The sequence below is a fragment of the Dermacentor andersoni genome, chromosome 1 (genome assembly GCF_023375885.2).
Source record: "Dermacentor andersoni chromosome 1, qqDerAnde1_hic_scaffold, whole genome shotgun sequence".
NCBI classification, from domain to species: Eukaryota; Metazoa; Arthropoda; class Arachnida; order Ixodida; family Ixodidae; genus Dermacentor; species Dermacentor andersoni.
The window spans coordinates 235,499,650-235,524,452 of record NC_092814.1 but is presented as its reverse complement, the minus strand read 5'-3'; the positions used below and the strand labels follow the sequence as shown (position 1 = coordinate 235,524,452).

Below are 24,803 nucleotides of genomic sequence, written 5' to 3'. Positions count from 1 at the left end.
AAAGTCTAGTTTTATCCATATCATCTGACTTGGCCTTGAGTAAACTTGCATCATTAAGTTCACCAGAGTGTAAATTTATGCTGGGTATAAACTTAGAATTCCATTGAAATATGGACTGTGTGGCTTGCATTAAAATGATAGTTTTTTTTTTTTCATGTTATTAAGTCAACTTTTGTTGATCAAACTCCTCAGAACCATAGATTTGGGTTCGAATTATCTGAACTTGAATAAAATATAGTTCAAAGTAGAATTGTGATGTGCCCACAGATTAATGTGGAGCTCCACTTACACAATCCTAATGAAAGGACGTGCAGAAATAAAGTTAATCATTACTTTGCCAAAGATCGTGTGAAATTTGAAAAACCCTGACGCAGTCTCAAATATGCTGCGAATGAACTAATTCTGCCCGTGTAATCGCCAGCCTTACTTATAATTACGGCATACATATTGCTGTTTGCTTTGACTTCACACAGCAAATCAAGAGCCTGCACCATGGTTTGTGGTAGCTTAGCTTTTGCAGATTGCTTAAGCTAGATGCACGAATCGCCGCTAGCAGGATTTATGAGCAACACCATCATAAATAGCTGATCAAATTGATGCAATTGTTGAGTTAGGCAGGAGCATGTTTAGTTTGTGAGTGGTATACTTGAAAGCAGCCCTGGTGCGGTGATGCAAGCGAGAGGCCGCATTGGCATTTTTCAAGTTTTACTAGCTTTCGTCTGAAAATGGAAAATAGAGCTACGCTAAAGATATTGCACTGCAAACAACTGTAACTGTGTTTACAAATATGCTTTAGTAACCTCGTATTGACATATTGGCCGCAGCTTTTACAATTAGAAAATTAACTAATCACTACCAATCAGTTAAGGAGAAAAAAAAAATAGTGGAGCCTTCTTTAGGTGGCTGTTAATGAAATGCAGTTGGTTTCATCCACATCGAAGGCTTCAAATGTTTTTAACTTAGTGCATAGCAGCTAGGACACCCTGTGTACAGCATTTAGAGGCAAATGAGAGAGTACTTGATTGGCTTTTCAGTGATGCACTGCAGAAAAATGTGGACATCATGAACTGCTTCTTGTGCAAATATTGGGTAATGTATACTTTCACAGTTTGCACTGCATTCCTGCACTAGCTGGCACTGTTACATCAGGAACACTGGACCCATAAATGTCATGTTCACTGTGAAAGAAACACCTTTACGAATTAATTTTAGCAGACTTTGTTCTTTGAGGGTTGGAGTAATACAAGTTGACAAATGTGGCCAACTCTCACTGCCACTTAAAAGTGAGGCTGTGCCACTCTCTCGGACTTCACACAGCTGTTTTGCCACATGTGTTAACGTTTTGTAATGATTCGGGCAGGATGTCGAAGAGCGAAGGACCCCAGCAAGAAAAGAAAATTGCTTTGTATGTATCTGTTAGACTGTGCCCCTTTAGGCATCTACAAATTCTGCTAAAGCAGGATTTTTAAGGAGCACCGACACAATATTTTTTAGTCTTTTTTTTTCTTTTGGTGAAGATCTGGTACCCCTAACCCCCCAAAAGGTACTGTCGAGCCTTGCAGCGCCCTAAATAATTTAATAGCTTTTTTACAGCCAGTTTCAGTTTCGTTTCTAATGTGTAGTGATGTCATAACGCAGTATGGGGTCACGTAAGAACAGGACATTGCGATGTTTTGACACTCGCTCCAGCTCATTTGGTTGTCTGGTATGCTGCTACATGAGCCCTTACAATGAATAGAAGCATACAAGGTAACTGAGCGAGCTGGAGTGATTGTCAAAATATCGCAATGTCCGGCTCCCACTGGCTGTAGAAAGGATATTATAATAAATTATTTACGTGGCTTTGAAGCTTGTCACTATTTTTTGTATAGATTAGAGGTCTTTCATTGATGAAAAAAAAAATGAATAGTCAGAAATATAATGTCAGTACCTCTTTAATGATTGTCCAGGGATTAATAACCAGTTATGTAAATATTCATTTGGAATTTGTCAGAAATAGTAACCATAAATAGCCGACAAACAACACAATTGTGTGTTATTGTCACATATTTGTTGCTTCTCTTATAGGGAGAGATAAGCATTTAAATCTCCTTGTTCTCTCAGAAAGTTTTGTTTTTGTGTTTTTGCATGTCTATGTTATGTGTGAAAAAAAGGCGGAATATTTGGACAGAAGATTATGTAAAACATGTCTAGTACAGTAATGGTGGTTCAGGAAGCCACATGTTCTCTTTCAGCACCCACCTTTTGTCACATGCCACTGCACTTCATTTGGAGAGGTAGAGAAAGCAACAATCTCTTTGTGAGAACTTCCATGGGTTTTTCATTCCAGCAGAAAATAGAAAATATACGAGTTTCTTCACGACTTTCATGGGTCCTTACCTAAGCATCAATGTTTTTTGCAAATCGGTTGGTTTTAGTTTTTGTATGTTCCTTTCTGGCTGACTAACATTCTTTTTTTTTCATCAGCTTTTGCAGCCATACATATTGAGCTGGAGAGGGTGTAATCATGTATTTGTGCTTGCAGTTATTTCACATATACAAGTCTAAAAACATTAAACTAGGGCATACATGCATACCCTGTAAGACATCGTAATCTGTGCACAAAGCCATGTTCTCACTGTGCGAGTCACACATTGACCTTCAAAAGCCTTATTCCATGCAATTCACCACAGAAGGGCCCAAGAAGTGAAAATCTTTATTCAAATCATTAGTAGATTCCTTTCAGGTGCTGAGTATATATGTGGACACAGCAAAACAATGGCTCAATATCAGAATTATCTTAATGAAAATAATGGTATCTAAAGTGTCTTGCATACAAATAAAAAACATGTGCTTGTTGCATGATCTTGACTAGAATTGTGATGGAGCAATAAGGACACAGATGATAGAAACAACACGAAAAGGTGTGCCTGTATGTGTAGTTTATATCGTCCGTGACCTTATTGCTGTGCCATAGTATTGGTAAGTCCAGCATACATCATAATACACTTCTGTAGACCCATGTTGCAAAATTAATTAGTATGCACAAACTCTGTTAGAGAAAAGAGAACAGATGTCTGACCATTTGTTCACAGCACCAGCATGGTCATGTAGTGGGTTCTGCTCTTCCATTCTACATTAAATTAATTATTTGCTCATGCTAATTTCTCTTATGGCTGAGTATTTATGAAGCTCACTGCATGTGATATAGTCAATGTGTTTCCATACCTCAAATGTCTTTTCAGAATTACGGCATGGAGTCTACATTTAACTAGGGGTGTGCTAATATTCCAAAATTTAGAATATTATTGAATATTATATTTTTAATATTCGTATTCGATTCAAGAACTAGGTATTAGAAAATTTTCGAATATTTGATTGCGTACAAATATTCTAAACAAATCGAATATATTGCTGCCTGTGCAGGAGCTAACATAGTTCTTAGCGTTTATTCCTATCTAATCTAAGAGAGTGTGTCTGATATTGTGCTGATTTTTGCTATAATTTCATGCTGCTGGCGAAATTTTCCACTTCCAGTGTCGACCGTCGTTACGCCAAAAATCATTCCGAACCATGCAAACCCAACCACGCATACCTAACCACACATACCCAACCACGCAGGCCCTCTGTGTAGCACAAAGAAGTTAATAAACTAATTGAATTTCTCAAAGTAAAATATGTCAGAAAAATGGTAAAATACAACATTGTCTTACGACATTGTCACAACCTACAGACATGATAGCGTCAGATTGTAATTTGAATATATGAGAAAACAGTTTTATTATGCAGAAACTCAAACACAAACCCCTTTTCCAGCATTTGTACCATTCATAGACTGACTACGGCGTTCGAGATTTGTGCATGCCTGCGCGCAAAAATCTTGGAGGCCACAGAGCTCCATGCCCGGTTCCTTGCAACATCTCTAGATGGCGCTTTCCTCCACCACATCGCGGCCCACACAAGAGGCCGCGTTTCTACCAGAAAGCTTGCCTTCGTGCGTAGTGTTCACCACCAACGTTTCCCGGTAAACATTACGGTTACATAAGCTGCAGTTGCCGGGAAACGTGAGAAGCAGTCAGGGATCGTTGAATGCTATCGCATTCCACTCTTAAAGGCAAAGCTAAGGCTCCTCCAAATTTTTGCAAGCTCCATACCCAATCCTGAGCTTATTGCTTGACAGCAAATACAATGAGTGATGGCTGGTGCAGGGTCACATGCCCCTGAGTATATGGTAAATTAATGCTGTATAATAAGGCACAGGTTGGCGAGAACACGTAACTAGCGGAAATTAGTCAATGTCTCCAAGGCTTACATGTGCCAAATATACAATAACTTAGTATAACAGCCACTAGAAGAAGAAGAAAACAAATTTCAATGAAAAGAATGGTCCGGCAGTTCTGGTTGTGGTGGCTTAATAGTTGATTTTTTTTTTCACCAATGACAACAGAATTACAATGTTCCAACATCATGTTAAAATAAACCAATTTGCTAAAAAATTCATGTGAATATCATTATTCAAAATTCGATTCATTATTCAATGCTAAGTATTCGTATGCAATTCGTATTAAAAAGTTTTGACATTCCCACACCTTTACATTTAACTAATTTAAAGAATCAAATTATTATTATCATCTGCTGCTGCATGTTTTTTAATGATGCTGAAGATGAAAGAATTGTATTAAATTTTCAGGACAATTAATTAGCACCTGAAGGAGATATGCATGGGGGAAGCAATGGTATACAGCCAAGTTTCAGAGTCGACTTCATTTTAGGGCTGTGTAAGGATGGGCATTGTCTGGCTGAAGCAAAGTCACCCATAAACCTCAATATAAGTGCTTCAGTTTTTTTAGTTGTCTTGGTGTCTGCATCAAAATTTTTTGTCTGACCGCTGTGGAGGTTGGTTTACATGAAACTTATTTTACGAGCGACAGTCAGGAAAGAGCATGACACTCCTCCACTCCGCAACACACAAAGGCGCTGCAGCAAGGTTCGTCAACTCTCTGACATGGCACAGAAAAGGCTCTTGAATCAGATCACAAACACACACGGGTAATTTACCCGAGATACAATGCACTGCAACAGTCACAGCGCATATGAGCAAAAGCTCTCTGCAAGACCAATCGAGTATTGAGTAGTCGAGTAGCAGTCCATCAAGCACGAGAACGAGAAGTCGCAGGGCAAAGGTCCCACATAATTAACTGATTGCGGGCCTGTGAGCATCTGCTACGGCGACGAAGTGCTCAGCGGAAGAGAGCTCAGGTGGATAGGGTGCCTGGGGGCCGCCACTTGGGAGTCCAATTAGGGTGCGTCCCGGTGATGTATGCTTGTGTAGTGGCTTGACGCCAGGAGGGAGAAGCATGGTTTGCCTGGAAAATTGGCTCCAGCATGCAAGCCGTGCCTGCCATGTTGTGACTGGGGCAGCGGTTTCTGAAGATCAAGCAAAGCACCATGCGTGAGCTGGGGGATGAGGCATGGGAAGGCACTCGATCCCCACACTGCAAATGGATGTTTCTGAATGTTCCATGCAGATTTGTTTTCTTCCACCAGTAGAAATTGATCACAGTGAATTGTTTCTGATGAGTGTGAGACTGGGATATTAACTTCACAGGTTGATGTATCTGGAGTCTTACACGATCATTCTGCTTCCAGGTGAACCATTTACGCTGCCTTAGTGACTTCGTAGAGGCCCAAATGTCATACTATGCTCAGTGTCAGCAGTACATGGCAGACCTGCAGAAAGAACTGGCCAAGTAAGTTCTTTTCTAAGTATTGCACCAGCTTTTGCCTTTAGGAGTGCTTTCTACAGAAACAAAAATGCAAGTAATGGGCAGTGGCCACACATTTACCTCTTATACACATACCAAGACAAGCCCAGTTCATTGGTATAATTGAGTTTGTAATTGCTTTAAAAGGGCTGAGTTCATGCTGTTCATTTCATATTGTTACGTAAGAAGACGCAGATGAAAAGCTATTTACTTGTATACAAGTATATTTACAACGTAATACGTCGCACTTGGCCAAGAGGTAACAGCCCGCGCTAGCCTCCAATCGTCGTCGTCGTCTTCTTACTGCTCGCCTCTTCGTCATCGGTAATACTATTCCGTAGCACTACCCCCGGCGGCAAAAGCGCCGTCCCGGAGCGACTAAAGGCCGGACTCTGAAGCAGTGTAGTAGGCCTTGAGCCTACTGACGTGCACGACATCACTAGATGCCAGAGTAGATGACGAGGTTGAGCTCACAGGAGCAATTTCGTACGTCACCTGGCGCAGCACGCGGTAGGGCCGTGTGTATCGCGAAAAGAGCTTTTGTGAAAGTCCGACGTGACGAGAGGGCGACCACAAGAGCACGAGCGCACCAGGCGAAAACTGTACGTCACGGTGGCAAGCGTTGTACTGACGCTGCTGAGTGGTTTGCGAGTCCGCCAGTCGAGCACGGGCAAGCTGGCGTGCATGGTCGGCAAGGGCGATGGCGTCGCGCGCATACTCGCTTGTTGAGATCGAAGCAGGAGGAAGTGCCGTGTCAAGGGGCAAGGTCAGTTCACGACTGTAGAGTAGATAAAAGGGAGAAAATCCGGCGGTGTCGTGCCGGGAAGAATTATAAGCAAATGTGACGTAAGGAAGGGCAATGTCCCAGTCGTGGTGGTCCTTGGAAACATACTTGGACAGCATATCGGTAAGAGTACGGTTTAACCGCTCTGTCAGGCCATTGGTTTGAGGATGGTATGAGGTAGTCAGCTTGTGTTGAGTGGAGCAGGAACGTACAATGTCGGCGATAACTTTCGAGAAGAAGTTACGACCACGGTCAGTGAGCAGCTGTCGCGGGGCGCCATGAAGTAAGATAATGTCACGCAAGAGAAAGTCCGCGACGTCAGTGGCGCAACTGGTAGGTAGAGCGCGCGTGATAGCGTATCGGGTGGCGTAATCAGTTGCGACGGCTACCCATTTGTTCCCAGAGGATGACGTGGGAAAGGGACCGAGGAGGTCTAATCCAACACGAAAGAACGGTTCCACAGGGACAGTGATCGGCTGGAGATGACCGGCAGGTAGCACCTGAGGTGTTTTCCGACGCTGGCAGGTATCACAGGCAGCAACATAGCGTCGGACGGAGCGAGCGAGACCAGGCCAATAGAAACGGCGGCGGACGCGGTCGTACGTGCGGGTTACGCCAAGATGTCCTGCAGTAGGTGCGTCATGCATGTCAAAGAGCACAGTCTGTCGTAGATGTTTTGGCACGACAAGAAGAAGATAAGATCCGTCAGGGAGGAAGTTCCTTCGGTACAGAATGCCGCCCTGGAGAACATAGCGGCGAACGGACGCGTCGGTAGGTGCAGACGCTCAGACGCTCGATGAGTGCTCGCAGCGGTAGGTCTCGGTACTGCTCATCGGCGATGTTAGCGAAGGCAGACACAGAGAAAATGCTGTTGGAGGTACTACTGTCGGCGTCGTCAGGCTCGTCTACCAGGTAACGAGACAGGCAGTCAGCGTCCTTGTGTAGTCGGCCAGATTTGTAGGTGACAGTATATGAATATTCTTGGAGGCGTAATGCCCAGCGACCAACTCTTCCTGTAGGCTCTTTCAGTGAGCATAACCAGCAAAGCGCGTGATAGTCTGTGACAACAGAAAAGGGTTGGTCGTATAAGTATGGGCGGAACTTCGCAACCGCCCAAACTAGGGCCAGACACTCACGCTCAGTGATGGAATAGTTGCGCTCCGCGGGTGAGAGGAGCCTGCTGGCGTAAGCGATAACACGGTCATTGCCGCGCTGGCGTTGTGCCAGTACTGCGCCAATTCCGTGACCGCTGGCATCAGTACGGACTTCGGTAGGCGCAGAAGGATCGAAATGGGCCAGAACGGGAGGCGTTGTGAGAACGTCGATTAGATGCGAGAATGCAGAGGCCTCGTTATCGCCCCACTGGAAAGGGGCGTCTTTTTTCAAAAGCTCGGTTAGTGGTCGTGCTATGGCCGCGAAATTTTTCACGAAACGGCGGAAGTAGGAACAAAGGCTGATGAAGCTGCGCACATCCTTGACACACTTCGGAACAGGGAAGTGCGTAACAGCATGGATCTTGCCTGGGTCCGGTTGCACTCCGTTCGCGTCAACGAGATGCCCAAGGACAGTAATCTGGCGACGGCCGAATTGGCACTTCGATGCGTTCAGTTGCAGACCGGCGCGACGAAAAACGTCCAGGACTGCCGAGAGGCGCTCGAGGTGCATAGCAAACGTTGGGGAGAATACTATGACGTCGTCCAAGTAGCACAGGCATGTGGACCATTTGAAACCGTGAAGAAGGGAGTCCATCATGCGTTCAAAAGTGGCAGGAGCGTTACATAGACAGAACGGCATCACTTTGAATTGATAAAGACCGTCCGGAGTTACAAAAGCAGTCTTCTCGCGGTCGAGATCGTCCACGGCAATCTGCCAGTAGCCGGAGCGGAGGTCAATAGAGGAGAAGTAGCGAGCACCATGGAGGCAGTCAAAGGCGTCACCGATCCGAGGTAGGGGATACACGTCCTTTTTGGTAACCCTGTTAAGGTGCTAATAATCCACGCAAAAGCGCCATGAGCCATCCTTCTTTTTTACCAGTACAACAAGTGACGCCCATGGACTACATGACGGTTCTATGATGTTCTTGGCAAGCATTTTGCGAACTTCTGCGTGAATGACTTGACGCTCAGCCGGTGACACTCAATACGGGCGGCGATGAATAGGAGAGGCATCGCCGGTATTAATGCGATGTTTAGCAGTTGTAGCGTGGGCCAAAGGACGATCGTTAAAGTAAAAAATATAATTGTAGGAAACCAGAACGCGGTAGAGCTCACGAGTGTGCTCGGACGGCATGTCGGGCGCAATCATTTTCTGTAAGTCGGCGATGGTACAAGTTGTCGACTGAGATGGTAGAGGAGGATCAGGCTGAATTGTCGTCTACCTCAATAGATGCTATTGAGTGATCCTCGAATGAGCAAAGCTGGGCCAGAGACATCCCGCGTGGCAGCACTTGTGTCGTCAAGCCAAAATTGACCACTGGCAGGCAGACGCAATTAGCCGTAATAAATAAAACAGTATGAGGTACCGTGATCCCGTGTGTAAGGAGGACGTCTTGCATAGGAGCCGCGATATAGTGACCGTCGGGCACTGGTGGGGATGACACTAGGTCAACGTAAGTCAGTGCCGTAGGTGGCAAGCGAACGAAGTCAACGGAACTGAGGCGACTGTGGTGTGGTTCAGCGGGATCCAGAACAGGAAGGTCAAGGCGGAGAGTACTGGCGGAACAATCAATGAGAGCAGAATGTGCGGAGAGGAAGTCTAAGCCGAGGATGATGTCGTGGGGACAGTGGGCGATGACTGTGAATAGCACAATTGTGGAGCGGTCGGCGAAGGAGACACGGGCGGCACACATACCAATTACGGGGGCTATTCCGCCATCGGCGACACGGACAACATGCGTAATACTATTCCGTAGCAATATGTTAAATATTGATGATGTAGTGGTTTATTAGACCTTATCAAGAAGTGCTGCTGTATGTTTCGCATTGAATGCTGAACTGTTGCTGTTACACACTCGGAAGCAATAAAAGGAAGGTAACAGAAACTTGCTTCACATGTTTACTTAGTTGCATAACAGAACATTGCCTGTTAGTCACATTTCTTGGACAGTCATGAGCATATTGTCACGGGCGAAACAGCAGAGACAGCCAAGTGTCCACGTCTTTACCAGAAAAACAGACAATGTCAACATTCTCCTCTTCTTTCAACCCCTCAAGCATGTACAGTGCTCACGGATTGAAATAGGACACGGAGCATTTAGTACAACTCTACATATGTGCAAAGTACGCGAGAGCACAATGTCATGTCGCTAGGAATTTGGTCACCAAAGGTGACGAGGACTCCGATGTAAGTGTACGCGCCAGAATTACGTTGATGTGACACGAACTGCAGCCGGTTGAAGTGAAAGTATGCGCATTACTTAGCCCTAAATTGACGCGTTTCATTCCGTGAGCACTGTACATGCCACAGGGAATGACTCAGATGCCATGGCATGTGTCATTACCCCTCCACCTAAAGAAGCCTCGTCTCAATGCTGTATATGAGGGTAAAAAAAAATGAAAGAAATGTGTCGTCACACGAAATAACAATCTGTGCCTGTCAAAGCAGGAATGAAAGAAAAAAAAAAAGACAGGGCACAACAAAAACAAACAGAAAACAATAAAAATAACGGCACTAAGTCGTCAATATAGTAAAGTCACCCGACGGTCGAGTCACAGCGAAAAAAATACGGTTTGAGTCGTGAAACATGAATGACATCAGTTTGAGGAAGCCGACGGGAGTTTCTTGAGGTGGCTTCTGGGAGAACCTGGTAGGTAACGTTGCTGAGTCACCGTACAACCTTGTAAGGACCAAAGTAGCGACGCAGCAACTTTTCGGACCTGCCGCGCTGTCGAACGGGGATCCACACCCACACTTCACCGCCAGGATTATAAGTAACCTCCTGGTGACGAAGGTTGTAGCGGTGTGCATCTGTGGTTTGGCGACACTGAATATGGCAGTGCGCGAGTTGATGGGCCTCCTCGGCGTGCTGAGCAAACATGGCAGCATCCGTGTAAAACATTCCCAAGTTGTCTGGAAGGAGCATGGCGTCAAGCATCGTGGTGACCTCTCGACCGTGGACTAAGCGAAAAGGGGTGAATCCTGTACTTTCTTGAATTGCGGTATTGTACGCAAAAGTGATGTAAGGGAGGATATCATCCCATTTCTTGTAGGCAATGTCTACATACATTGATAGCACATCTGCAATTGTTTTGTTCAGGTGTTTGGGTGTTGTTTGGGGGGTGGTAAGTCGTCGTTTTGTGATGTGCAGTGCCACTTGGCCTTAAGACTTCCTGTAGCATCTCTGCAGTGAAAGCTGTCCCACGATCAGTAATGATGATCGCTGGTGCTCCGTGACGGAGGTTGATGCTGTGCACAAAAATTGGGGGACGTCTGCTGCGGTAGCTTTTGGGAGTGCCTTTGTTTTGCAGTACCATGTTAGGTAATCGGTAGCAACCACAGTCCACCGATTTCCAGACAAAGACATAGGGAATGATCCTAACAAGTCCATACCAACCTGATGAAATGGTGTCTTCGGTGTGGCTATTGGTTGTAGCAGTCCTGGTGGTCACACAGGTGGAGTCTTACATCGTTGGCAGTCGCAACATGTGCGAACGTACTGCTTCACAGTCTTTACGAGACGTGGCCAGTAGCAAGAGCGGCCAATGTGTTCCAGTGTGTTTGTGTAGCCTAGGTGTCCGAACAATGGTTTGTCATGACAGGCGCTTAAAATATCGTCATGAAGCGAGCTTGGCCCAACTAGCAGCTATGTAGCTTGCATATGGTCAAAGTTCTCTTTATAAAGGACGCCATCCTGGAAACAAAACGAGGCTAGCAAGCGCGTGAAACTGCAAGGAAGACTAGCCAATGAGAGGACTGAGCTCCAAGTCGTCGCATTGTTGTTGAGCCAAGTCAGTTGCTGATACAGCAGAAATAAAAGTGACATCCTCTTCAAGGTCAGCGTGAGGACTTCCGACTGGTGCACGGGAAAGACAGTCAGCATCGGTGTGTTTGCGTCCTGACTTGTGAATGATGGTGATGTCAAATTTTTGCAGTCGAAGGCTCCACCGGGCCAGATGATCTGAGCTATCTCTCAGATTCGCAAGCCAGCAAAGAGAATGGTGGTCAGTGACTACTCTGAATGGGCGACCGTACAAGTATGGCTGAAACTTTGTGATGGCCCAGACAGCGGCTAAGCATTCTTTTTCTCTTGCAGAGCAGTTTTTCTTGGCAGCGGATAATGTGCGGCTCGTACAGGCAGTCACACGCTCCTCACCATTTTGCCACTGAACCAAGACAGCTCCAAGTCCAACGTTGCTGGCTTCTGTGTGCAACTCAGTGTCGGCGTTCTTGTCAAAGTGACCGAGTACAGGTGGGGCCTGGAGGAGGTTTCTGAGGGTATCGAAGGCGTGGCGCTGATCCTGACCTTAAACAAACGGGACGCCTTCTTTTGTAAGTTGGTTGAGGGGTTCAGCGACATTAGAAAAAATTTTGACAAAATGTCGGTAGTATTTACAGAGCCCCAGAAATTGGTGTATATCGCGCTTACTCTTTGGCACGGGAAATGCGGTGACAGCGCTCGTTTTCCCAGGGTCTGGGTGGATGCCAGCATGGCTCACAACATGACCAAGAAACTTCAGTTCTTCATACCCAAAATGACATTTCTCAAGTTTTCGAGGAGGTCCAGCCGTTAGAATTGCCCGAAGAACTCTCTGCAGCCACTGGATGCGCTGTTCAAACTTGTCTGAAAAGACCACCATGTCGTCTAGGTAAACGAGACATGATTGCCATTTCAGCCCAGAGAGAATGGTGTCCATTATTCTTTGAAAAGTAGCTGGAGCCGAGCATAATCCAAAAGGAAGAACTTAAAGTCATAGAGGAAATCAGGAGTAATAAAAGCGGTCTCACCGCGATCACGCACGTCAACTGATATTTGCTAATAGCCACTGCATAGACCTATGGAAGAAAGGTATCAAGCATTGCATATACAATCCAAGGAGTCATTTATTCGGGGCAGAGGATAAACGTCTATCATCATGGTCTTATTCAATTTTCGATAATCGACGCAAAAGCACAAGGTACCATCTTTGTTCTTTACTAACACAACTTACGAAGCCCAGGGACTGGTCGATGGCTGGATTACATTGTCTGTAAGCTTCCGTTGAACTTTGCGACGTATAGCGTCTTGTTCTGTTTGCGACACCCTATAGGCATGTTGTCGAGCAGGCCTTTTGGTAGGTTCAGTAATGATGCAATGCTGGGCAAGCGGCATCTGGTTAACCTTCATCACTGTAGCGAAACAATCTTGAAAAGAACTGAGTACATCCAGAAGGCTTTCTCGTTGTGATGATGGTAAGCTCGGGTTGACATTCAGAGTGTTCGCAAATGCCGTGGCTGTTGAAAACCAGGAAGCGGAGCCGAAGTAGAGAACGTCTTCTTTATTCGACGCTTGCAAAAACAACTAAAAAATGCAGGCGCGCTCGGCTCCACGCTCGTTTCTCACTTCGTCGTCTACCCTTCTTTTTCGGAGCATAATATTCAACAGCTCCCGGCCGAACAATTTGCGTATGCTTGTTTCTTTTCAAGACGGAGCTTGTCCAGCACATTCTAGGTGGTACCGCATCTGTGCCGGTCTCCGCAACGTGTTGCCACTAGAAGTGCGCACTTTACATGAGCGAACTTTGCCGTCGGCACCATGAGCACTTTTCTGTGCTCGTGGTAGAACCCTTGCTGGCAGGTGTCTTCCTAATGGGTGTAGGTGCCGCAGTGGAAGCCATCGCAGCCACCATTGCTGACGTGCTGCTGGTGCATGCGTCGGGTGCATGTGATTGGCCTGCCCTGGTCCCGGCCCAGACAGCAGTCCTAGCCCTCCAGGGGTGTAAGGTGGTGGCTGCTGGGGTGAAGGTAATTCCTTTTGATGGCCTGGCAAGCTGTTGCGGGCGGCCATGGCTTCAGGCTGTCGTGGAAGTGGCATTCGCTGCACCCGGACAACGAGGGCCAGCGTGTGGTCGTTGCGTTTTAGCCTTTCCACAGTACTGCTGTGCCTCCCTGACAGTGATGACCCAGATGGAGCCTTTTCTGTTGACGACGGGCGCCCGGCAGGCCCGCTCGAGTGTCACGGAGCGGAAGACGATGACGTTGAAGACGATGATGATGACGACAATGACAAGGAGCTGTGCCCCGATGACTTCCCTCCACCCGCCGGGTGGAGCACGGATGTGTCAGCAGTGTGGTCACCCCGATCAAAGGTGTCAACGCTCCCATGCCTCTGCTCCAAGTGATTTCGTAGAGCCCATGGTTTTGTGACTTGGTTACATATTTCACACACAACTAAATACAAATCATACCACGCTAGACAAAATCTGAAAAGTTCCGTATCCTCCTTTCTTAATTTCATGGCATCGCTTTCTCTTTTCGCTGTCTCTGTCTCTGTATCGGCTTCTTTATTTTCTGGACTCCTGAAGAAGATAGTTTCGGTCCAAGAATTCCATGACTGTCCTTCAGTAGCCAACAAACTAGTAGTGGCCGCCAGTCTGTGAAGATCTTTCAATAGTTTGGCAGTAGAAGGGTATTTGTCTTCTACTAGTTGTATGCGGTGTCGCAGAGTTGCGGCAAGGGGAAAGGGACTGCTGCAGGCACCAAAAAGAACCCTTGTGATGTGCAGTTCTTCAATATTGGAAGATCCTTCTTCAAAGCAGAAGTAACGAAACGCGTCTCGGTCTTGTTCAGCCAGCGATATTTGAAGAAAGGCTTTTTTGAAATCGGCGGAAATTATAATCTTGAAGCTGCGAAACTTCAGCCGTAAGTCGATGATGTTGAGGTTCAAATTCAGCCCTGTCCACAAGACGTCGTTGAGTGAAGGTGACTCCGGAGCATGAGAAGAGGCGTCGGATACTACCCGTACTTCAGTCGTAGTTCTGTCGCATCGCACTACTGCTCGGTGTGGCATATAGTACGTAATATGTTCACTCGCACTGTCCATTGTGACCTTCTCAGCATAGTCTTTGATATAGTAGCTCCTAATGGCACTGTCATATTCCTTCTGAAACTCTGGTTCTCGATGTAGCGTTCTCTGCAAGGACTCCAGCCTCTTTAACGTGATATCCCGGTTATTTTTAGGCTGGGAACAATTGCTGCGCCACGGCAGTTCAACTTGCTCGCGACCATTGTTTCTAATAGTTGTTTCCACGAAGTTCTTCAGGACGTGTTCGTCATCTTTCGAAAGTCTGTCTTCGTTAGTCAGCCCCAGATGTTCTATTTCCCAGGAAGACCTCAGTTGCTGGGAAACATTGGCTTCCATTAGGCATATGTTGAAGTTCCTTACGGTTTCCGGCTTGTAGAACTTGGGTGGACTTCTGGTATCTCCACGAAGTGTCCATCCTATGATAGTTTCGATGGCGGTCAAGGAGTCGTCCAGTCGATGAATTCTTCCGCTGACAAGCTGCCAGTAATAGTCGGCACCTATAAGGATGCTTATTCCAGGCTCAGGCGAGACCTGAACTGCGTTGACGTCAGCCAAACGTAAGTTCTTGCTTTTCAACTTTGCAAGTACATTTGTATCTGTCAATGCTGACAAGTCATTGCATATTTCGGGAACTTCTATAGCCTCTACTTCAAGTGAGTTTGAGTCGTACTGGCCAAGCAGCATGACTCGTACTCTCCTATAATATTTCCGCGGTGCTGAAACGTTTCCAAATCCCGAGATGGTGAGCTGCTCTTTGGCTAACACAGTGGCTTTCAGCTTCCTAGACAGTTCTTCTGTGATGAAGCTGCGCTGACTGCCACCATCAATCAACATTCTTACAAAGCATTTGCTTCCAGTGCCCACAGCCCAAACTTGTGCGGTCTGCAGAAGAACTGTGCACTTTGGTGAATCTGTTGACGAGCTGGAAACAGTTGTCTGCGTTTCCGTATTCTTCTGCTTCCATTTTGGGTCCACATTGTGGTGATATGTCGCCCCCTGCATTTTGCACAGCTTAATCTCTTACAGTTTCGGCATTCCTTAGCTTTGTGAAATTGTCGAGCGCAGCGGAAACAACATCCTAATTTCCGTAGTTTCTGCTTTTTCTCGTCTAATGTTAGTTCCGTTGGGCAGACATCCACCGAGTGATCTTTGTCTCCGCATAATATACAACTCTCTGTAGTCAGTTTCACGGTTAGCATAGATGCAGAACCTTGGAAATGCTCATTAGATTGTCGTTTTGCTGTTGAGGCTTGTTCTCTCTTGTCAGAAGTCATCATTATAGTATGTTCCCGGCTTCTTACTTCAAGACTCAAGAAGTCTAGAAGAACAGACATTTCATTTAGCCTGTCACTAGTAACGCCTGTATTTGTCGAAGACAAGATGCGCTGATTATAACGGAGTACCATTTCTTGCGGAAGATTTTGTATTACAGCAGTTTTCAGAAGCACTCCATATTCTTTTTCTTCGACGCCAAGGTTATGCAGGGATCTCGCGCGAGTCTGCACTTCTTCATGCAACCTTTGAAGCCCTTCGAAATCTTCGCAAGAACGAACTTTACGTAGGTTTAGAAGGCGACGCATGTGGTCATTAACAATCAGTGACTTCTGACCGAATCTTTCTTTGAGAAGTTCTATAGCTGTGCTATAGCTCTCGTTATCTGTCGACAGGCCGCTGATGACACCTTCCGCTTTACCCATCAAGTAGCTCCGAAGATATTTCAATTTGTCTACGTCGGTAATATATGGGTTCTGGTGAATAGTAGACTCAAATTGATCCCAAAATTCTGGCCATATAATGGGGTCCCCAGGAAACTTCGGCACATCGAGCTTCGGTAGCTTAACGTGTGTGCATGCTTGACGAAAGTCATCGTGAGATGCGTGCGCAGCCGTTGTTTGCTGAGCGGATAAAATGCGTTCAGCGTGGGATTTTGCGAGGACGATAGATTCTTGATACTGTCCGACGCTTTGAAGCTCATCCTCAAGGTTATCATCCGTAACATGCTCTTCTACTTGGTTATCAAGGTCCGTAAGCATAGTTTCCTTTATCTTAAATAGGTTAAGATGGTCGGTCAGCTCACCATATGGCGTTGGTTCCCTCTGCATAAGAGTTGTCATGTCGTTGATGATCCTGGTGACCGCCGCTCGCACGGTAGCACGCTTCCGTCGTAGTCTTTCCATGTCGTCACGTCGGGAATGGTAGGCCTCGTGATGACGCGGATCGTTCTTCGATTCTGTCGCAGCGTCGTCGCGTTGATCGCGTCGGTCGGTCGTCCTCTTCACGTAGCTCGCTTCATCGTCAGGGGTCTTCAACTGTAGATCTGATATCCTGGTCACGGCACCATATGTTGAAAACCAGGAAGCGGAGCCGAAGTAGAGAACGTCTTCTTTATTTGACGTTTGCAAAAACAACTAAAAAATGCAGGCGCGCTCGGCTCCACGCTCGTTTCTCACTTCGTCGTCTTCCCTTCTTTTTCGGAGCATAATATTCAACAGTGGCAGAATGGTCACACGGCAAAAGAGCAGCAAGTATTGGCGGACCGTGAGCATTGACAATTTCATCAAAGTATGCAATGGTGGTGTGTCTTGTAAGATGACGATATTCCTCGCTGAAGTTCGTGACCAGCAGGTGAGCCTGTTTGTTTCTAGGCTGAATAATGCCTCGGGCAACGCAGATTTGGCGTACAAGAAGGAAAGACAAATTTGCCTCCCCAATTAGCGTCACAGACGTCCTGTTCACGTTCCACACTGACAAAGAGGCTGCTTCGCGGGGGCAGAGCCACAGATTTATCGGACACACGTAGTGCTGTCTTGGGTAATTTGGCGTTCTCAGGTTCGGGAGGAAAAGGATCCTCGAACGACACCAGCAACTCACGTAGGTCAATGATTGCACCGTATTCACGAAGAAAGTCCATTCCAAGGATTACAGGGTGGGAATACACAGGTGATAGGAGGCAAAACCCCGCGAACATTAACGCACGGATTCAAATACGTGCCGTGCACATTCCAGTTGGCATCACCAGATGGCCACCTGCCGTGCGCAACTCGGGTCCTTGCCATGGCGTGGTGACTTTCCTCAATTTAGATGTGAGTGTGCCGCTCATAACTGAATAATTGGTGCCATTGTCGATGAAAGCAGTGACAGCATTATCAACAAATACGACGATTACTGTCGGAAAATAAAAAATACAGTCGAACCCACTTATAACAATATTCAAGTGCCACGAAAATTCCATTGTTATAACCGATAATTGTTATAACCGGGTTGCATGAAAAAAATCAAAATAGGCGGATGGCAGAGCTGATATGAGAAAACTATAATGGTGGGGAAGCCAGTGCCCTCCCTACTACCTTCTATGCAGTTGCTGATTGTGTTCACTCATTTAGCTGCTTCCTAGGTGTTCCAATCACGTGTAACAAGCCGTGGCTGTCGGCGTTAAAGAATGGCACTGCTATAACAACTGCAAAGAGGGGTCATGGGTGGCAAGCGATATGCAAGCACCACCGAGGCATCGCTTTGGTGGCCCCAAAAAGGGCCTTTTCAAAATTGCGAGGAGACTGCCGCGGCAGCCTGTCAGCTTGAGAAATACAGAAGAAACACTGAGGCGAGATCGCCACAAGCATCTTGCCACCTACTTCTCACTGGCTTGCACGAGAAAACCCTATGTCTGTCAGCCTTGCATGCTTTACGCGAAGCTTGCCTACATCCTTCTCCAAGGCATCCAGGTGCTCCATGTAGTGCAGCGAAACGTTTCTTGTGAAAACGAAGCCCCGGGGGGACTGAATCATCTGCCAGGCCTCCTGTGAGGACAACATTGAGGCAGCCTGCCCTACCGCGCCATCGCTGCCGTCGTTGCTATCTGATGCATGCACGTTCGCGACGATTGCCTCATCGGTTAGAAGCACTTAGTTTCCTAATCTATAGTGGTGCACTTTCTTTTCACCAGCAACGTCGTGCATTGCCGATGATCAGCGGGCGCATCAACAATCTTCCGTTTTGGCTGCGGCTGACTGACTGACTGAAAAACTTTATTGTTCGAAGTATTAACAGGGAGCGTGTGGAGCAGTCCTTAAGGGGCCGTTCCTTATACAGACTAGGTGGGCACCCCATTACAGGAGCCCATTGGCTGTAGCCGCGGCTCGGGCACGGCCGACCAGTGCCTTCTGGCTCGCCAGGTCGGAGCAGCTGAGCAGAACCGCATCCCACTCCTCCCGGGCAGGGTTGGGTATAGGGGGAAGGTGAGGGGTTGATTGGCATGCCCACACCATGTGGAAAATGTCCGAGGATTTTTCCTCACAGTGCGGGCACTTCCCTGTGCAGGCAGGGTCGAAATGTTTTTGGACTGCCGGGCACAACAGTGTTTTAGTATAGAGTCGAAGGAGTAAACGCTCCTCCGCCTTCGTGAGGCCCTTACAGGGCTTAGGAAAGATTGCATGGCCGTATTGGTAGTGTTGGGTGATTTCCTTGAAGGTAAATACCGGATTGGGGTCGGAGTCCGCAGCGACAAGAGGCGAGGGCGATGCCCGGAGAGCAAGCGCGCGGGCAGCGGCGTCGGCCGCTTCATTGCCCTCGAGACTCTCGTGCGCGGGAGTCCATACTATCGTGCGGGGCGCGGGGACCCCGAGATAATTGCTGCCTTGAAGTAAGCGGTACGCCAAATAGGGAATAAAGCCCCTTTCAATGTTTCTGCAGGCCCCTCGTGAGTCGCTAATAATGACCCGCGAGTCCTGATCTGCGGCGGCGAGCGCGATGGCCACCTCTTCCGCATGTGTTATGTCTTGTGCTTTGAACATAAGGCCGTTCACCGCAGTGTTTTGGTGGACGACTGCGGCCGTAAACCAACCCCCATGGTGTAGGCCGGAGGCGTCCACGTAGAATACTCCGTGCTTGTTCCCATAGTGACGTGCCAATGCTTCTGCCCGCGTGAGGCGCCGGCTACTATAGTCGTCTCGTGTCATGTTGGCCGGAAGAGGGCGGACGTGCAGGGCGTATCTCCAGATTTCCCGGATGCGCACACGCTCTTCTGTCAGTGTTGGATGGTGGATGTGTAGTCGGGCAAGAAGGCGGCGACCCGACGGCGTCTTTGAGAGTCTTGTGTAGTGGTTCGTCAAGTGTGCTTCTCGGAGTTCCGCGAAGGTGTTGACCATTCCGAGGCCGAGGAGGCGCTGGCTGGACGTGTTGATCGCGAGGTCGAGAGCACGCTTGTAAATGTTACGGAGAATCACGTCGAGGGCGTTCTCGTCAAACCTGCGAAGGTGGAGGTAAGGAGTCGAGTACAACACTCGACTGGTTACGAATGCGTGCGCCAGCCACAAAGTGTCTTTGCACCGTAACCCCCCGCATTTATTGGAAACTCGGCGAACCATGCGGCCCACCTGATCCCCCACCTTGCGTAGTTTGGCCAGTGTTGTGTTGACTCGGCGGTGTTTATGAGTAAAGAGACCCAGTACTCTGATCTGATGGTGTTCTGTGATGGGTCCATTTGGTAGGGACAGTTCGATTTTGGTAGTGCACTTCAGCAAGGGGCAAATGTGCACAAATTTCGATTTGGCCGGGGAGCATTGAAGGCCGCAGCAGCGGGCGTAGGCATCCACGATCTCCGCCACTTGCTGCAGGTTGGCTTCAATGTCTCCTACCGATCCGTCTTTAGCCCAGATGGTGATGTCGTCGGCATACAGCGCATGCTGTAGGCCTTCTACATTCTCCAGCTGAGCCGGGAGTTTCAGCATTGCCAAATTGAATAGTAGGGGTGAGAGGACCGCGCCCTGCGGGGTACCTCTGGTGTCTAATTGGTAGGGGCCGTGTTCTTCATCTTGTATCCGGATGTACGATTGCCGGTCGGAGAGAAATTGTTTAACATATTGAAACATGTTGTGTCCACAGTGGGTTTGGGAGAGGTGTGTCAGAATTATGTCGTGGGAGAGTTGTGTCAGAATTATGTCGTGTGTGACATTGTCGAAAGCCCCCTTCAAATCGAGGGCGAGTACTGCCTTGTCATTGAGGGGGTATATGACGGGATTTAGAATTTCGAGGTCTAGTTGAAGCAGAACATCTTGCGCGGACCGGTGTGGCTGGAACCCAAACATGGTGTCTGCGAAAACGTTTTGGTTTTCCAGAAACTTGGACAGCCTATCTCGCACCATAGTCTCTATCAGCTTTCCCGCACAAGATGCGAGGGAGATGGGGCGGAGGTTGTCCGTGGTTATGGCTTTGCCGGCTTTCGGAATGAAAGTGACCAGGGCGGTCTTCCATTCGATTGGGAGGATTGCCTCACCGAGCCAGATTGAGTTTATGTATGCGAGGAGCGCCTCGTAGGCCGGGTCGGGAAGGTTGACAAGCAATTTCACTGTTATTTTGTCTCTTCCTGGCGCCGTTCCTCGCTTCATTTTAGTGAGGGCCGCCTTCAGGTCGTGGAGCTGGAACGGTTGGTCCAGCTCCACGTTCTCGGAACCTGCATACGAGTACGCTGGCCCTCAGGAGTCCTGTTGTATACAAAGGTATTGATCGCATAGTTTGCATGCTAATTTTGAGATGTCTCCGTCGAAGCTATGGATAGCCCGTTGGAGATGTTTTTGTGTCTCGGCTCTGGTTTGAGTCTGATCGATCAAGGCGCGACAGAGACGCCAGGTGCTCTGCTTTGGCTAGACATTTGTCTAGCGGCCGTGTTGCATCGGTCCACCCAATTCGAGTCGGTGAGCTGGGCCACGTACTCTGCTGCTCGTTGGGTGAGCTCGGTGATGCGAATTTTGATTCTCCGATTGTGTTTTTGGCGGCGCCACCTATGGACGAGGCTGTGCCGCGCCTCCCATAGGTGCAGGAGGTGGTTGTCCACCTCCGGCGTGGCCTCCGATAGTCGAACGAAGGTGTGCAACCAATTCTTGTGACCACGCGTGGTAACTTTGTTCGTGGATAGGGGCCGAATTAGTGTAGTTTTGCCGGAACTTGGTCTAGTCAGGTAGGCGGGCTTGGGCGTGGGATCTTGCCAATGGTTTGCTTCTGACGGTTGTGTTGAGTATGCAGTGGTCACTGCCGAGGGTTCCCTCGGTGTTGGCCCATTCTGCTTGTCTAATGTTTTTGGTGAAGGTAAGGTCCGGACACGTGTCCAGAGTCACGGAGTTACCCACCCGCGTTGGATATGCAGGGTCGGTGTGAAGAGTCAGGCCCAGCATGGACGCAAGTTCCGCTTGCTTGCGCCCGCGCTTTTCTTCACGCACGTACCCCCAGAGTGTGCTGTGAGCGTTGAAATCGCCCACGATCACCAGGGGGTCCCTGCCCACAGCCTTCAGGGTGCGACTGAAGAGGGCTGCGAAAGTTACATTTTTGAGCTTGGGAGAACAATAGATGTTGAGTATATGTAATGGTGCGTTTTGTTTCTTAAGCGGAAGAAGGGTGACCATCACATAGGAATAATCAGTATTGAGTTCCAAATCAACCTGGTTGGCTGTATAATTTTTGCTTACGCACATACAGGAAGAGGGGTCCTGCTGAAACGTGGTATAATTTGTAAGGGTGGCACCGCTCCCTGGCTCCTGGAGGTCAACCACCGCTGGGAGTGAAACGAATGTTGACAAGAAAAGCCGGAGGTCCGCCCGCTTGGCACGGGAGCGGAATCCCCGGCAGTTCCATTGGGTAATTTGGATGGGGGTGGCCGAATTGGTACGGGGAGAGCGCCTAATTTGAGGGCTGTCCGCCATGGTCATTGAAGGGAAAGACCGATTGCAGGGACGCTGCTCCGGAGCCAGCACTCGCGGGGAGGGGAGCATCCTCCAGTCCGGAGAGCGAGCAGCTGTCTTGTCTTCTACTTCAGTTTCAATGGTGCGTCGCGACGTTTTCAGACAGCGGCTAGACACGTCTTTGATAAGACCGCCTTTGATAAGACCGCTGGTTCTTCGGACGCCACGCGAGGATTGCGCGATGTGCTGTGCGATGATTGTCAGTATGTTTTCAGTTATTTTGGCCATGACGGAGGTGATTGCGGCGGAAATTTGACTTTCTAGGCTGTTGAAATGGGCATCTATGCGGGCCTCTAGACGGGCCTCAAGTGCAGCTTCCGCGCTCAGTGCTGCATTCGGTGCCGCGGGCTCACTCTCCGTAGCCTCAGTTGCGGGGGTAGAGGGGGGAGTGGTAAGCTGTTTTGACTGCGATTCCAGGAGCGTAATTTTTTTTAACAGCATCTCAATTTGGCTCTTGAGAGCTGCTATCTGGAGTTGCTCGGCACTGCGTGCCGTAGGGGGGGGGGGGGGTAGGGGAAGAGGAGGCAGCCCTGCCTGTACCGCTCACCTGCATTCCGTGTTTCACGGCGTTGGCCCAGGCCCTGGCCTCGCCTCGTGGTGGCGACGTCGACAGCTTTCCAGTGCCGCCGTGTGGTGGCGGCTGCGTCGGCGGTCGCTTGTCGGCTCCTCCGGTAGATGGCGCCGGCTTCTCGGTGTTGCTGTCGTCCGGCTCGGTGACTCACTGGGGAGGCCATGATGGCCGTTCTTCTTCTTGGCTGCCATTTTCCTCTTTGTGCCGCCCTTCGGGGCGGCCATCTTGTGTGGGCGGAATTTTGCCGCACACTCACGTGAGTTTGTGGCGTGTCCACCGCCACAAACAGAGCACCGTGGAACACACTTGCGAGGGGCCCGCACCCCCTCCACAAGTGGGGCTTGTTGCCCGTAGAGTCCGCACGTGTTCTGCTGCGTGTTTGGACAAGCATCCGCTCGGTGGCCGACAGCCCCACACAGGCCGCAGGCCGGGATTGTCCGGTAGTAGGTTTGCACTGGGATGAGCATGTTCTCATAGTGCACAAAACGCGGTTTCTCCCTCCCGGCGAAGGTTACCCGAGCTTTGTTAGAGGTGCCGAATTTCCTCACCTCGACAATGGTGCCTGCTGTCCATTGCACCTGCTCTCGAAGCAATTCAGTGGTGTCAGAGTTGCTGACGACAATGACGCCGTGGCAGATATCGCCTCCGTCTTGCCTAAGGTATCCGTGGAGCAGAATCACCCCACGGTTGGTGTTGATTGAGAAGTTCCCGAGGAGCCGATCTGCCGCCGCCGGGTTCGGGGTGTGGATCAATATCAGGTTTTGTTCACGGGACAGCAGAACCGTAACAGACCTTGCCACCTCAGGCCCGAGGTAGGCCGTAATGGCAGCATCATAGCGGTTCTCCGAAAAGGCTTGGTGCTGCGACACATGTTCGCGTGGCTTGAGCACGACTACGAAGTTGTCAGGGCCCGGTTTCGGAAATGGCCGAGGTTTCCATTTGGTAAGGGCCTTTTTGTTTGCTTCCCACAGCGTGCGAGGCGGAAGGCTGCGTCGTGCCGGCCGGTGTGCCGAAGGCCGGGGCGATGATGGACGCCACCGTCCTGGCTTGAACGAGCAAGCGACGAGCGAGCGACGCGCGACCGCTTCATTGAGAGATTGGTACTGAAATGTCGGAATGGGAGCGGAGCTTTGATCTTCTAATGTTGAAACCGTCGTCCAGGCCATGGCGTCGGGATCGTAACCCCTCAGGAATGACGCGGGAGCCACCATTTTACCTCGGGAGGCCGGTTCCACGCCGCCGGGCATCGGCGTCACCATGTGGCCTAACGGCGTCGCCCACGTAGGCGGATGTAATTCGGTCATAAAATCTTCAAAAGTGGTCCCACCTGGTGAACATTAGTATCCATGTGGTCCAGACGGTTTGCTGCGTTGATTGACGTCGGTCTTGCTGGGGTGCAGAGGATTGAGTCGTGGCTCCAGCCGAAAATCGACGGAGCCGACACACCACACGTCTTACGCCGTCGCGCGCTAGCAGCGTCTCCCTTGGCTGTGAGTCAAACCAACTGCTGGTCGCACAAGTATGGCCAAGGACCGCATGGCCAGGAACAATTTCGACGCAACCAAGAAAGACGAACATGACCGATTAAGCTGTTTGCAGAACTGTGCTAAATGAGGAGCTAGAGAGCAACATGCGAGCAATCAACGAGTAGCGCAGTTGGTACGGTCCATTTGTGTTTCGGAGGGCGGGGCGGCTTAGAGCTATGGGCTGGTGTTCATGTATGTATTCTAGCTATGTATTAGCTATGTATTCGTGTTCAGAAAGCTGGGAGGGCGACGGGAGAGAGGCATGCGGAGATGGCTGGAAAATGAGCGCGCGGCGGCTGTTGAAGCAGTGACCCATTGTGCAGCGGCTCAAATTTTTAGTTATTTTCCTTTTAAAGATTTCACATTTCACTACCTTTCAGATCAGACACCCAGCAGCCAGACTTCATCGTTATAACCGATAATGCAGCATCGAGACATTGTAGTAAGTG

At 48.8% G+C, this 24,803-nt stretch overlaps 1 protein-coding gene across 7 annotated transcripts in view; it reads left to right on the top strand.

Moving 5' to 3' along the window:
* Positions 1 to 24,803, top strand: part of EndoB (SH3 domain containing GRB2 like, endophilin-B) — a 91,975-nt gene that overhangs the window by 21,142 nt on the left and 46,030 nt on the right. For all 7 annotated transcript variants that reach the window (XM_050196001.3, XM_055063468.2, XM_072289834.1 and 4 more), the window contains one exon: positions 5,629 to 5,729. In XM_050196001.3, the coding sequence (XP_050051958.1) occupies positions 5,629 to 5,729 (101 nt within the window). The remainder of the gene's footprint in view (positions 1 to 5,628; positions 5,730 to 24,803) is intronic.